We start from the raw sequence: 13,702 nt of genomic DNA on the forward strand, positions 1-13,702 counted from the left end.
CGACAGGAAAAACTGGCAGGATCACGTTAATTAGGAACATTATTAGTTTTCACGTTTTACATTCTCACAATTGCGATTTCAACCATACCCTTGTTATTACAGTAAATATATAACTTGATACTAGTTATATTCTGTATAGTTAAAGTGTTAGACAGCCCATATTTATGTTAATACACTAGTGTTATCCATATTAAGAAAGAATATGACGTAATCAGTACATAATAAGTTATGGCTCAGGACTAGAAACATAAGTCTGTTTAGTTGTGGTTTATTATATATGTATTTTTTATTTCACATCAAAAGAGTTGAAAGCCGCTATCTCATCACGATCCGTTTATATTTTGTTTGTTTATTTGTTTTTTGAATTTCACGCAAAGCTACGAAAGCTATCTGCGCTAGCCGTCCATAATTTAGTAGTGTAAGACTAGAGGAAAGGCAGTTAGTTATCATCACCCACAGCCAACTGTGGGGCTACTTTTTCCAACAAATTTTGGGATTGACTAAAACATTATAACGCCCCCACGGCTGAAAGGACGAGAATATTTGATGCGACGGGATTCGAACCCGCAACCCTCAGATTACGAGTCGAACGTCTTAACATATCTAGCCAATCTGTTTAAAAAAGGTGGAATAAAGTGTGATGTAACTTAGTGTATACGTGCGTGCGTGCGCGCGCGCATTCACGAAAATAGCAAACTGGAATTAAATCCGATGCATCCTTAGTGTTATGTAAGCTTTATTTTCGCTGATGCCGCTTGAAAACGATATACAACTTATATTCTCACTTTACAGTTCATCTGTTATTGTTGTGTTTCTCCTCTGGCCTGAAGCTTTTGTCTGGGTTTTGTTGAGGTATCAGGAACGCCTGATAATTTTGTTTATAAAAACTGAGATAAAAAAAAATTAAAAAGACAAGTATATAAGTTGGTAAAATGTAAAAGAAGCTCTAGTTGATTAGGTTATCAAAAAGTAAAAAAAGTTTACAACAACGACAGACAGAAAATATGAAAGTTTTACATAATTCGTTTATTTCTATAACTGATAAGTACAATAGTTAAGTAACCTGTAGCTTAAAGAAATGTGAATTAGAATGATCTAAAGTCGAATTTCATGGTACATAAAAGCAGGTTTTGTGTACGCGAAACGTGAGTGAATATGTGTGTATCAGGAAAGAGAATACTTTCGGAAAAACTGTGACCTTCATGTTATGAATGTAATTAACAAAAGCTCGTGTTAGAGCAAAAACATTAAATCAAGATAAACTAAAGTAAAGAAACATTAAACTGAGAATACGAAACCATACCAAAGCAAGCTTTATGTGAACTTATATATATATAAAGACAAAATGTGTGTTTGTTTGCATCCTAACTCCTTCGAGCTCATTAGGCCAATCACGCAGTGAAAGTAACCACTGCTAGTATAAATCACTCAGTGGCATTGACTACTGGTAGCATAGGTTACTCAGTAATTATTTAATGTATTGGGTTAATTTCTTACACCGCAGCATTATTTAAAAAAAATAACGTTTCTCTACTTTAATGCGATAAAGCTGAAACTGACAGCAGGAAGTAAGGTATTTTAGTGTACAATTTTTATAAAAACATTTATAGAAATATCTTAGAAACAGTCCACCAGATGAGTCATTAATGAGCTTACGGATATACAAATAATTGTGTAACTTTTCTTAAAACAAGGGGGCCTGGCATGGCCTAGCGCGTTAAGGCGTGCGCTTCGTAATCTGAGGGTCGCGGGTTCGCGCCCGAGTCGCACTAAACATGCTCGCCCTCCCAGCCGTGGGGGCGTTATAATGTGACGGTCAATCCCACCATTCGTTGGTAAAAGAGTAGCCCAAGAGTTGGCGGTGGGTGGTGATGACTAGCTGCCTTCCCTCTAGTCTTACACTGCTAAATTAGGGACGGCTAGCTGAGATAGCCCTCGAGTAGCTTTGTGCGAAATTCAAAAACAAACAAACAAACCTTAAAACAAAAAAAACACACCAAAGAATGGACTCAGTTGAGTTTTGGTCATTGAAGTATATCCATAATTGTATTCGCCAATTACTATTTTCAGAAAATTTGTTCATTTCTCAAAATATTTGCGCAAAGGTACACAAGGGCTAATTTGGGTTTTGAATTGATGCACTAGACTGAAGACATCTAGTTAACAACATCCACTGCCAATTATATAGCTATTCTTGTTTCACACAATGGGGGGGTTCACATTCACTCTTGTTACGCAAGCACAGGCTAGTGTGTTGAGGTTTTTGCGAAAACGGGCCACGAACCTTGGATTCACAGTCTAAGCCAACTAACATATTAGCTACGTTTGTTTCCTTTCCAGCAGAATATTCTATTAGGTTATATATTTTAAGTGCAATTAAATACGTTTTGCCATCTTTAAGACAACTATTATGTCGTTATTTTGTGAATGAAGTTGGATTAGACTCTTACAGGCAGATGCCCTTGAAATAATTCAAAGGTAATTTACCACAAAATATTGATGAATAAATATAAAAAAGATATTAGAGTGTATATGAAATGTGATGTATTCATGGGCCGTTTATAACTGTTTCTTGTCATTTTACATGTTATTTGAACATCGAAAGTTTTTATTCCGTTTGCTTTCAAACAAAAGAGATTGAAAACAATATATTGATGGTAAAAATCTTGGTAAAAAGACGTGTTGATGTTGATATGCATATGATATTTTGAAAATTGTAAAAAAATGATTTTCCTACAACGTACTCTTAAAAATAATTATGTATATTTTTTTTCAATGATTAACCGTTCAACCCCCGTCACACCAGAAACATGCTCGCCCTTTCAGCCGTGGAGACATTATTATGTCACGGTTAATCCTACTATTCGTTGGTAAAAGAGTAGCCCAAGAGTTAGCGGCGATAGTGATGACTAACTGCTTTTTCTCTAGTCTTACACTGCTAAATTAGGGACGGCTAGCGTAGATAGCCCTCGTATAACTTTGTGTGAAATTAAAAAAAAAAAAAAATAACATTTTGGAAAGATCATTGGTGGCATATTTGTCCACAGTTATCCACAAAACGTGAATAAAAAAGTATAATATAAATAGCGTGAAGCAACAAACATGTTTTCAAGTTATAAGTTATGAAAACAGTTTAGGAATAAAATACTCATTTCAAAATCTCTATTGGTCCTTTGTGCAAAATTAATATTTAAATGTACAGTTTGAAATAGAAGTCTTAAAGAATAAGAAAGTGAAAATTTATATCAATGATTTTAATGCTTTATGTGTTAAAACAAAAGTATAGTTTTTGGTTTGGTGTTACACGAATGAATGTTATTGATTATTGAGCCACGTATGTAGCATTTATTGTTTCTCCCTTTCTTTCTGATCTTTGATCTAACAATGACCAACAATAGACAAGAAGTTCTCAAGAAATTATGGGACATTTTATTATATTTTTGTAATAGTGATTTATTGATTGCCATTTAGCTAAGTTTTACTGATTCTTGCAAAGAAGTTATTGTATGTTTCTTTACACAAACTAAAATTACTTTTCTGTTATAAAATGATTCTGTGTTTAAAGAAAATTGGACATTATTCGTCACAGTTGGAGTGAACTCCAAGCTCGATTGTGAAACATATTTTCTGTTGTAAGAGTAGAATGCCTTAGCTAAGAAGCCATCTTCGATATTCATGCTATATATTTGAAACGGAACGGGTAGATCATAATACAGAGATAGAGCGAAACATACAGGTGTTATCTTAATGGAATTAGTCGCAATTTATGAAGGTTGGCAATTTGCCAATTATTCTTACTAAAATAATAAATAACATAGCAGTTTTTTGTTCTTTTTTTTTTTGCTTCGTGTCACGACTTAAAAACAAAAAAGAAAAGAAATGGGCTTGACTAACCTTGAAAAAGTGGTCTCTTTGCCTGGTTAAACTTTGCAACATCTAGAATTAATTATCGGTTGCGTAAAAAAAAATACGACACCCTTTTGCTTTCAACTAGCCTATCTACAACAGCAATATTTGGACTTAGTGTTACAATATGCAAAAAATTAGAAGTTCACGCGTGAAAAAAATTATGAGTGACATTAAAAAAAAGAAGCTAACAATTGTGTTTTTTCGATATTATGTTATTCGTCGAACATTATATTGAGCAGAAAAAATATTAAAAGTTTTAATATATTGGGATTTGAACAGAGGAGACGACTTAAATTTACTAATATTTTCAATTTATAAAAGTCGCTACATTTTGCTATACAAACATACTATATTAAGATTCTATGTTTATTAGACTTAGTTTGTTTGCTTTTGGATTTCGCGAAAAGCGACACAAGGGTTATCTGCGCTAGCTGTCCCTAATGTAGCAATGTAAGACTAGAGAGAATGCAGCTAGTCATCACCACCCACCGCTAACTCTTGGGCAACTCTTTTACCAACGAATTGTGGGATTGACCGTCACATTATAACTCCCCACGGCTGAAAAGGCAAGCATGTTTGGTGTGACGTGGATTCGAACCAGCGACCCTCGGATTACGAGTCGAACGCCTTAACCTACCTGGCTATGCCAGGCCATGGCGTTCTTACTGTAGATGTACGCGAATTTATGTTTCTGTTCATTTATCACATCAGAACTACTTGCCGGTTTAATAATAACAACAAAATAATTATGAACTTATTTAACTGTTTATTTCCCCAAAAGGGCAGGAAAAGGCCGCCTCTATAGGTATCTGTTTCAACCACACATACCATTATACAGTAGTGTGTTGTCTGTCATTCAGTCAGTAGACACTAAATTGACGTCGTGACATCAGTAAAATAGATCATATTTAAACTGAGTTATAGAAAAACGGAATGATAGTTAAGTCTATCTGTTTTGCTGAGAGTTGCAAAGAAACGTTGAGAATACATTATTGTTCCAACCTGTCTGTATAATTGATTGCACATCAAACCACAATTATATTGTTATTGTTGCTCACTTAATGAGGTACTTTTACTTTATATTTGTCAAAGCGTAACAGTAGGATTTTTCATGTAATACGTTTTTCTAGCTTCATATTTAGCACTGTAGCACTTATGTGGAACGTAGTTGAAATACTACTTTCATTAGATTTACACTGAGAAGGTTTTGATTCGATTTGTTTGAAATTAAGCACAAAGCCAAAAAATGGGCTATCTGTGTGGTGAGTCCGCAAACATACCGCTATATCACTGGGGGAAGAGGTCTACACTGAAAAGAATCGCGCACAAAAGTACGTTGTCATTGCTAATTTCCTTCGCCACATCGCACTAAAATAAAAGTGTGTTTTTTTACCAGAAAATGAGTGCAAGTGTTTATATAAAACAACTATATAAACAGCACTCCTATGGACGTCATTATAGATCCAGGTCCTTTTCAGCAGATTTAAACAATGAAGTTTTAAACGGAATCGAAACACTTGCGTTTTTATTCAGATAACCCATCATGTATGGTTTTACACGTGATGCAACTGCTCGCTTGCAGACATGCAATAATGGATTAGATTTGTGGAACAAGTTATTTATAAATGGTAGTTACATAAGTTGCTCAAAATGTTTATTCCCTTTAAGAATAAAAAAGCATATACACCATAGATTGCCCAAAATTAATTACCACATTATTTAATTAAAAAAACAATTTGTTTGTTTAAAGCTAAGCACAAAGCTACACAATGTGCTATCTGCGCTATACCCACCACGGGTATTGAAACGCTGTTTCTAGCGCTGTAAGTCTGCAGACACACAACTGTTCCACTAGGGGCGAGAAGAACCAAGAAAAACATTTACTTTTACATCATTGTGTAATTTGCTTTATCACGGATCAGAAGTTCTGTTCGCAAAATGTATTTCTAAATTTCCAAATATTACTGCTATCTGCGCTAGTCGTCTCTAATTTAGCAGTGTAAGACAAGAGGGAAGACAGCTAGTCATCACCACCCACCGCCAACTTTTGAGCTACTCTTTTACCAACGAATAGTGGGATTGACAGTGACTTTATAACCCCTGTCACGGCTGAAAGGACGAGCATGTTTGGTATGACGGGGATTCGAATCCATGACCCTAAGATTACGAGTCGACCACCTTAACCATTTGGTCATGCCGGACTAGACTGAATTTTGCGACAATATACTACATTTCCGAATATTCATAAAATGGAATAGGTGGAGACGACGATAAATTTCTTTAACTATAAAAATCATTGGTAGACTAGTTCGCGTTGTATCATCTAATTAGTCAATATTTAGTCATAACAAGAAATTATCTATTTTATTCAGAAAAAAAATAAAAAAGACGAATAATATTCACAAAATAAATGTAATTCTGTGGTATGCGGAATATTACGAGGTTCGACACCTCTTTATTGCGTCCCTGGTGGTGAGCAGAGCACAAATAGCCTTTTATATGGCTTTACACTTAACAACATGACAAATAAACAATCTAATTGTTCCAAATTCAACGTTTTGTAGTAAATCTACAGACAGCATTGTAAATTTACAGTGGCATCTTGTTTCTTTTTATGGAACTAAATTTTATAACTTTTACTGTTTTTTGGCGTGTTTTTTTTTTTTGCTAAATTCTAAATTTGGATTCCATGGGACAATTATTCCATGATATTAAAAGCCAACGTTTTATCATATGAATAGCATTCTTTTAGTTTATAATTAAAATGTGTTACTAAGAGGAAACAAAACAACCACAAGGTAGTTAAACTTATTCATGCAGCGAAATGAAAAGACTGCGCTTGACTTTTAACTGGTAAATTAGCGGAATTTGAACTTCACGTTTTAGTGTTCAAACCTTATGTCTTTCGCATTCATTCAGTGGTCTGAGCCATAGCGTTTTTAAGGGTGGGACCGAAACCTCTCCTTTCAAACAGCAAACAAACATATGTCAACAAAGACAATTTCCGAATCTCTCCAATACAAGCTGTGTAAGTCGCCTTGGAAATCCAAGACGTGAGACGCGGTACCGTTATAATAAGCTTTGAACAAAGAAGAGTTACCGGAACGGTCGACTGGACGAGGTCAGGTAAGCCGGGTTCGTTGACCTCACCTTGAAACGGGCGTAAGTTTTCTGGTAAGCGAGAAACCAAACCAGGAAAAGGGTAGTAGATAGCCCTACACCTGCACGAGACTCACTTGTCATACGACATAGGTGTTCCCGCAAATGCCCCATATAAAGCAAATATATATATTTTTTCCAAACTTTAAACCATTGGATGGTTCGGCTGTTTCGATAATGTGGGAGTCCACTTATAGAGAATACTACGTATGTGTGTGTGTTTTCTTATAGCAAAGCCATATCGGGTTATCTGCTGAGCCCACCGAGGGGAATCGAACCTCTGATTTTAGCATTGTAAATCTGTAGACTTATCGCTATACTAGCTGAGGGCAAATCTATAAGATACCTCTAAGAGGGTGTTTCGTGCTATTGTATAAAACAAGTTCGTTTAACTTTAGGTCTACAATAAGATAAAAACATGAATAAATACATTCTTGAATAGTTAAGAAGTAGAAGAAATGATATCTAATTTATGTTATTCCATATCGTATAGAATAGAATAATAATGTTTTCTTTGCTAATTTGAAGTATATTGTGATTCTTACTAATTTATTTATTTGATAACATTTTGCTTATTACATATTGTTCTAGGCCCAGCATGGCCAGGTGGTTAAGGCACTCGACTTGTAACCCGTCACACAAAACATGCTCGCCCTTTCAGCCGTGGAGGCGTTACATTGTGACGGTCAATCCCACAATTAATTGGTGAAACAGTAGCCAAGGAGTTGGCGGTGGGAGATGATAACTAGCTAGCTGCCTTTCCTCTAGTCTTACACTACTAAATTAGGGACGGCTAGCGCAGATAGCCTTCGTGTAGCTTTGAGCGAAATTTAACAAAATATATATTCTTTTACTGACAAAAGCATGGTAAACAACTAGAAGGTACACAAACAAGTTGTTAGAATAGATAGACGACATGCAACAGAAATAAGAAGGTATAAAAGTCACATACGTACTTTTATTCCGACCCCAATGGTTCCGCGGTGCGTTCACTAAACATCAATTTTTCATATTCGCGGTGTGCACGACACAGTTAACCCACTGTGCAGCATTAAGATTAACATCATACCAATTCTCGTATTTTTTTCTGATAGTTCTCATTTATTTATCTTTGTCATGAGTAAGGGCTGTCTAGATACAAAACAACGTGTGAAAATATAAATTAGGCCGTGTAGCAATACCATAATTTCGGTACTATATTCCAGTTTAAAGAAGCTGATAGCATCATATCAACAATGATATTTTTATCTCACAAAAGAACGTATGAAAGAACAAATTACGTAATTTGCTCTGTCCTGAAAACTGATTCACATAATTCTTAAGTTGGTTTATTTTGCAGATAAGCACAAAGCTACATAATAGACTATCTGTGCTTTGGCCACCACGGTTTTTAGCGTTGTAAGTACACAAACATACAGCTGTGCCACTAAGTGGGGAGGGAGGAGCATTTTTAACTAATTTTCACGAAGTATCTACTTGAGTTCAATATTTATTTTTGATTTGTTTCACTAAAGTACCATAACATCATCTCTTACTACTAATGTTTTGAATATATATATATATATCAACACATAATGACAATCCTCAACTGTGGGGCGTCTCTGAATATATGGGGTGCTAATATATTAATGCAGCTTGCTTGCAATTACATATACAAAAATATATAACTCTTTAAATTGAATCTGAAGCCAACGGCCACAAGTATTTCTGTACCTTTGTTCATTTTACTTGTACAATGGATTATTTTCTACCCTTGACCTCTATTTAACTTAACAGTTTAAATCACGTATGTTACAATACGTATGATTTTATAGAAACACTCGAAATAATTATCTTCCTTGCTCACTAATGATCGGACTACTTTTTGTGGTGTTAGAGGTAATTCACCGAATTACTTGTTCTTCTGCTTCAAGCCTAATTTCGTAGTAAAGTAGAAACAGAGCTGTTATAGTGGATTAACCCGTCTCGTGCAGCAACGTAGCACAGACATAGTCAGTGCAGGAAAAAAACAAAAGAAAACCAAAAACGGTCAAACAGAAAACTATATTTAACTCATTATATAGTATAATGTTTCCCCAGGAAAACTATGTACTTAAGGTTCAGTAAACTGTGTTTAAACAGGAACACATTGAAATGAAACACGTACATCCGGGTATTAGTTGTGTCCCATGACAACATTTTCTCAACATGGTAAAACAGACTAACAAATAGTTTGTATCAAAGTTCGATTTGGCATTTAATCATTTTAGGCGTCACGTATGACCTCAATTTGTGGTCATTAAAGATCTTTAGTTAAAATAGGTCAAAAACGTTGTTAATATTGTTTTTCATAGCTTTACACTTTTTTCTTAAAATGTAATCTACGTTTTCTTTTACCATATTAATCGATGTCTGTATTGTGTAGTATTTCAACAGGTTCTTTCATACAATTTCACCGTCCACTTAGAAAGATGATGTGTTAGTTTAAGATATTTGAACAAACCAGATAAACAAGAGTTTTGTGCAAGATTTCAAAAGTCAGGTTTTCGACTTTTTGGGGGTAAATTTTATAAAAATCCAGGCGAAACGGTTGTGTTCTGGAAAAGGTAAATAACATTTTGTACTAATATATGTTTTTTGTAAGAAACTAAAGACAAGTGTACAGAAACCAAAACATGTTAAATATTTTGAACTGCTTATTTTTCACAGATTAATGCATCTTACGTTAGTTTATTATTTTTTCTTAATATTTGCTTTTAATATACTTTTTATGCGAGTTCTCATACAAGTTCTTTTATCTGTTAGCTTTTTAAATAACACTTTGTGGAACGTGTTTTAGCAAATGATTAAAAAAAAGAGATTATGGGAACCAATTTATTATTAGTATAAGATTGAAGTTCAAGTGTGAATTTCTTTTCATTAAAATAAAGATAAAAGTACAATAACCGTTATTAGTGTATGTGTAAACATTTTACTCCGTTGTTCACTTTTTTTTTTTTTACTATTTCATATATATAATTACTTTTATAAGACAGCGAAATGTGATATATTTTAGAACGGTTTTAAATATAATGAATAGTTCTTGAAAATCTCTCCTCAGACTCTTCTTTACAAACTTTTACCAGATCACAGAGTTCAAAACATAAGACTTTAAGGTTGGTCACTGGTCAAACGAATACGGCTAGAAGGAGGTGATTTCTATTTAATCCTTTGTCAATTGTTAACTTTTGATTAAGTTAAAAACGAACATCTGTCGGAAAACATTGTACTGAATGACATTACTTACTTCGAAACGTGCAACATACAACACAGTCAAGTATCTACCAACCCACAAGTACTTTTTCTAAATATAAAGCAATAGATTTGATAATAGCTAAGAAAACTCAGGTGTACTTACATTCTGAAGTTGAGTTTGATATAGCGTCTTTTATTGACTGGCAACCTGGATCTTTTCTCTGATTGCTAGTAATAAATTTTATCTCCAGATCTCGACTTCCACATGGTGAGGTAACAATGCGAGTGGATACTTCGCATGCTGACTCTTGGAGAGATTCCTTCGTGATTTCATTTAGGTTTCCAAGTGAAAGGAAAGGAGAAGAAAGAGAGGTAGATTGGGTAATGCAACGTCTACAAGAACATAATGAAGATGGAGGGTAGGGGTAAAGTGAAGGTTGGGTCATCGTTAGAGGACCAAAGATATTTTTTAGTCTGTGCCCTGATCCTGTTGAATAAACAAGACTGCGAGTTTTCTTGGTTTTTTTCAACCTATCATTGTAAGGAAAACAGAGTGGTTGGTACGGCTTTAGTGTTAAGATTACACCTATATTCTGACCTTTTAGTTCGTTTATCTTACGGTCTCGTTTCTTTCGCTTTCTCGGCTTTATGATTCGTGGAAGACTATTATCGGAAGAACCAGAAGAATCGGAAGTGATACTCACGTTGTCGCTCTGATGAAATGCATTGGATTCATTCAGATCAGGTTCAGATTTCATATCTGATTCCCCACTGACAGAGTCGGTTTCATCTAATACTGGTGTCAGTCTCAAATCCAACTGAACATTATCAGAGGAAGTTTCGCCTATTCCAGACAACTCAGTGTCGTTCTTGATCCAAAGGTGTTGTGGGTGGAGGTACAGTTCACTCCCCACATATAAACTTCTTCCCTTCAGTATTTTTGCTGTTAAGTTCGGGTCTTCTTTGGTTATAATATCTTCTCTGGAGACAACCAAGGGAGGACCCTTAGTATGAAGTGCCAGCTTCGACATGGACGACAACTCGTTTTCAATAGCCTCTTTGTCATACTTACCTCTAGTGTGGTACTTAGGTGCACTTCCGTTCACTTTGGGTGTATTACTGTATTCATAATCTGAAGAGTTAGAAAACCAGGTCTGAGATCTGGTGTTTTTACTCTCCTGTGGTTTTCTTCGGCGCCCCTTGGCCATGCTGATCAGTGGCACGCCAGTCCATGCATAGTTCTGAAATTCTGTAAAGTTGCTGGATTTTTGTATCTGAACCCCTCCACAACAAGTACAGACGGGTACAATAACACCACCAGAATTTCTTCGGGTCCGGCAGCTGTTTTTGAAGTCTATTTTGTCATTCATCCATACTTTCCTATTTTCCCGAAAATTATGTGAAATAAGGTTGGTTCCTATATATTGCTGAAGGTCAAGGGGTAAAGGTGGTTGAGGACTCATGACCTTATAATTATTTTCATGCTTTGTACAGCCTGTTTACGTTGTCTGTCTGTTCCTTAAATGTTTGTACTGATGAAATATATATTCACGAAAATTTAGTTCTACTATAGCTTTTAGTCTTTCGGGTTTAACGAAAATACCTGCTGCACAAACGCCCTACGAACGTTTTGGCGCAAGCAAAAACCCTATCACAGTTTAATTCCTATGTTAGCAAGTCATACACACTGCAACACTATAATGGTATCGAGCAAATGTTAGTAAACACCACAACTATTTCATTTTCAACACTAGTCGTTGAGAATAAACCTATCGCTATAGTGATCTTAGTTCTTGTATCACGTGAGGACTGCCTGTTCAGTTTATGCAATACACTTCCTAGTCACCTACTCTCAGCTCCAGGTCTCCGCAAGTGTTCCAGTAGATTGACTTCCATCAGACGTCACGCTACTCTTAGGCCCAGGAGGAAAGAAACTAGAGTTAACGTTTATTAAAGCTATGCCGTGTAGTACAACAGGTCAAACAGTGGTTGGTTACCTGTTCTTCCATTTGGTCGATTAGAAGCGATACTGACAGGTCACCCTTGAGAGTCGATGTAATAAAGGAAGTAAACACATGGCATTGACATGACTCAGTTTTTAAAGGTTTACAATTGAAAGATGCATAGATAAAAACAATGTTTTAGGAATATATATAAATAATTATCAGAAATCACAGTTAGTAACGAGACACATTTCTGGGACTATGGAATACTCATTTATTCAATTCCAACTCATTGATAGGCCATCTTACAATTTTCAACATATTTTTATTGTCCTAAATACAAAGTTGCAAAGAATAAAATTTTCCAAGACATATCACATATTAGCTCATAACGTGCCAGTTGAAAATTAAGAGAAACTGCACGAATGACAAAATGCGCAAAAAAAAAATCACTTAAGTCGACATTTGTCACAAACCAGTAATTAAGTTCGCCCGACATCCGCGATTGAAATGTTCAGAATTGTACGGTGTTTGTTTGTTTTAATTAGCGACTAAGTACAGTGCATATGCTGTAGTTATACGGTTTAACGTTCTTCTTGGCGATTCTGTTTAACAAAACTTTTCCGTTAAATAATTCTAAAAGGATACAATAGTTGGCGTTGCGGGTCAAATTTAACAAGTAATATGTAGAAGATAAAACAGACGAAATTCATATAAGTGAACATTTGAAAAGAAATAAAAGTTGTATTGCGTATTTCTGGAAAATAAGTATTATGACAATTAATTCTATCATAAAACATTAAAGCCTCAGCATATATGACAATACGAAAATTAATTAAAACATATGGATTACAATGTGCAAAACCCAAGTCGAAAACCCGACAAATGCAACTATGATGTTTGTGAAAATATTATATGGCATCCGTGCTAATGAGGCATTGGTATAAATTTATATAATTGATATATGTTGTATTATAGACTTACTTTTGTTTCAAGTATCCTGAATAATAAATTCTTTACAAAACATACTTTAAGCATAAATGGGCCTGGCTTGGCCAGGTGGTTAAGGCGGTCGACTCATAATCGGAGGGTCGCGGTTTCAAATCCCCGTCGCACCAAAACATGCTCTCCTTTCAGCCGTGGGGACGTTATAATGTTACAGTCAATCCAACTTTTCTTTGGTAAAAGAATAGCCCAAGAGTTGGTGGTGGGTGGTAATGACTAGCTGCCTTTCCTCTAGTCTTACACTGCTAAATAAGGAAGACTAGCGCAGATAGCTCTCGTGTAGCTTTGCGCGAAATTCAAAAACAAAAAGTACAAAGGTGACATTACTATTATTAGCAGAAACGCCACCTTGCAGGCAGCTGTTTGTACTAGTAATCACTAACAGTAAAGTTCATACCTCATTTGAGAGAATTTGTAAAAGTGAACGTTTCTTTAGAACAATGTTGCTGTTTTCTGGGAAGTGCTGCACGGAG

General features: G+C 35.3%; 1 protein-coding gene across 1 annotated transcript in view; it reads right to left on the reverse strand.

Moving 5' to 3' along the window:
* The window catches only part of LOC143233886 (uncharacterized), a 64,375-nt gene extending 52,093 nt beyond the window's left edge, over nucleotides 1–12,282 (reverse strand). The window contains exon 1 of the mRNA XM_076470742.1: nucleotides 10,445–12,282. Coding sequence (XP_076326857.1) covers nucleotides 10,445–11,744 — 1,300 coding nt within the window. The 5' untranslated portion in view covers nucleotides 11,745–12,282. The remainder of the gene's footprint in view (nucleotides 1–10,444) is intronic.
* Between the last annotated feature and the right edge of the window lie 1,420 nt (nucleotides 12,283–13,702).

This window comes from Tachypleus tridentatus, chromosome 12 (genome assembly GCF_004210375.1).
Source record: "Tachypleus tridentatus isolate NWPU-2018 chromosome 12, ASM421037v1, whole genome shotgun sequence".
Lineage (NCBI taxonomy): Eukaryota > Metazoa > Arthropoda > Merostomata > Xiphosura > Limulidae > Tachypleus > Tachypleus tridentatus.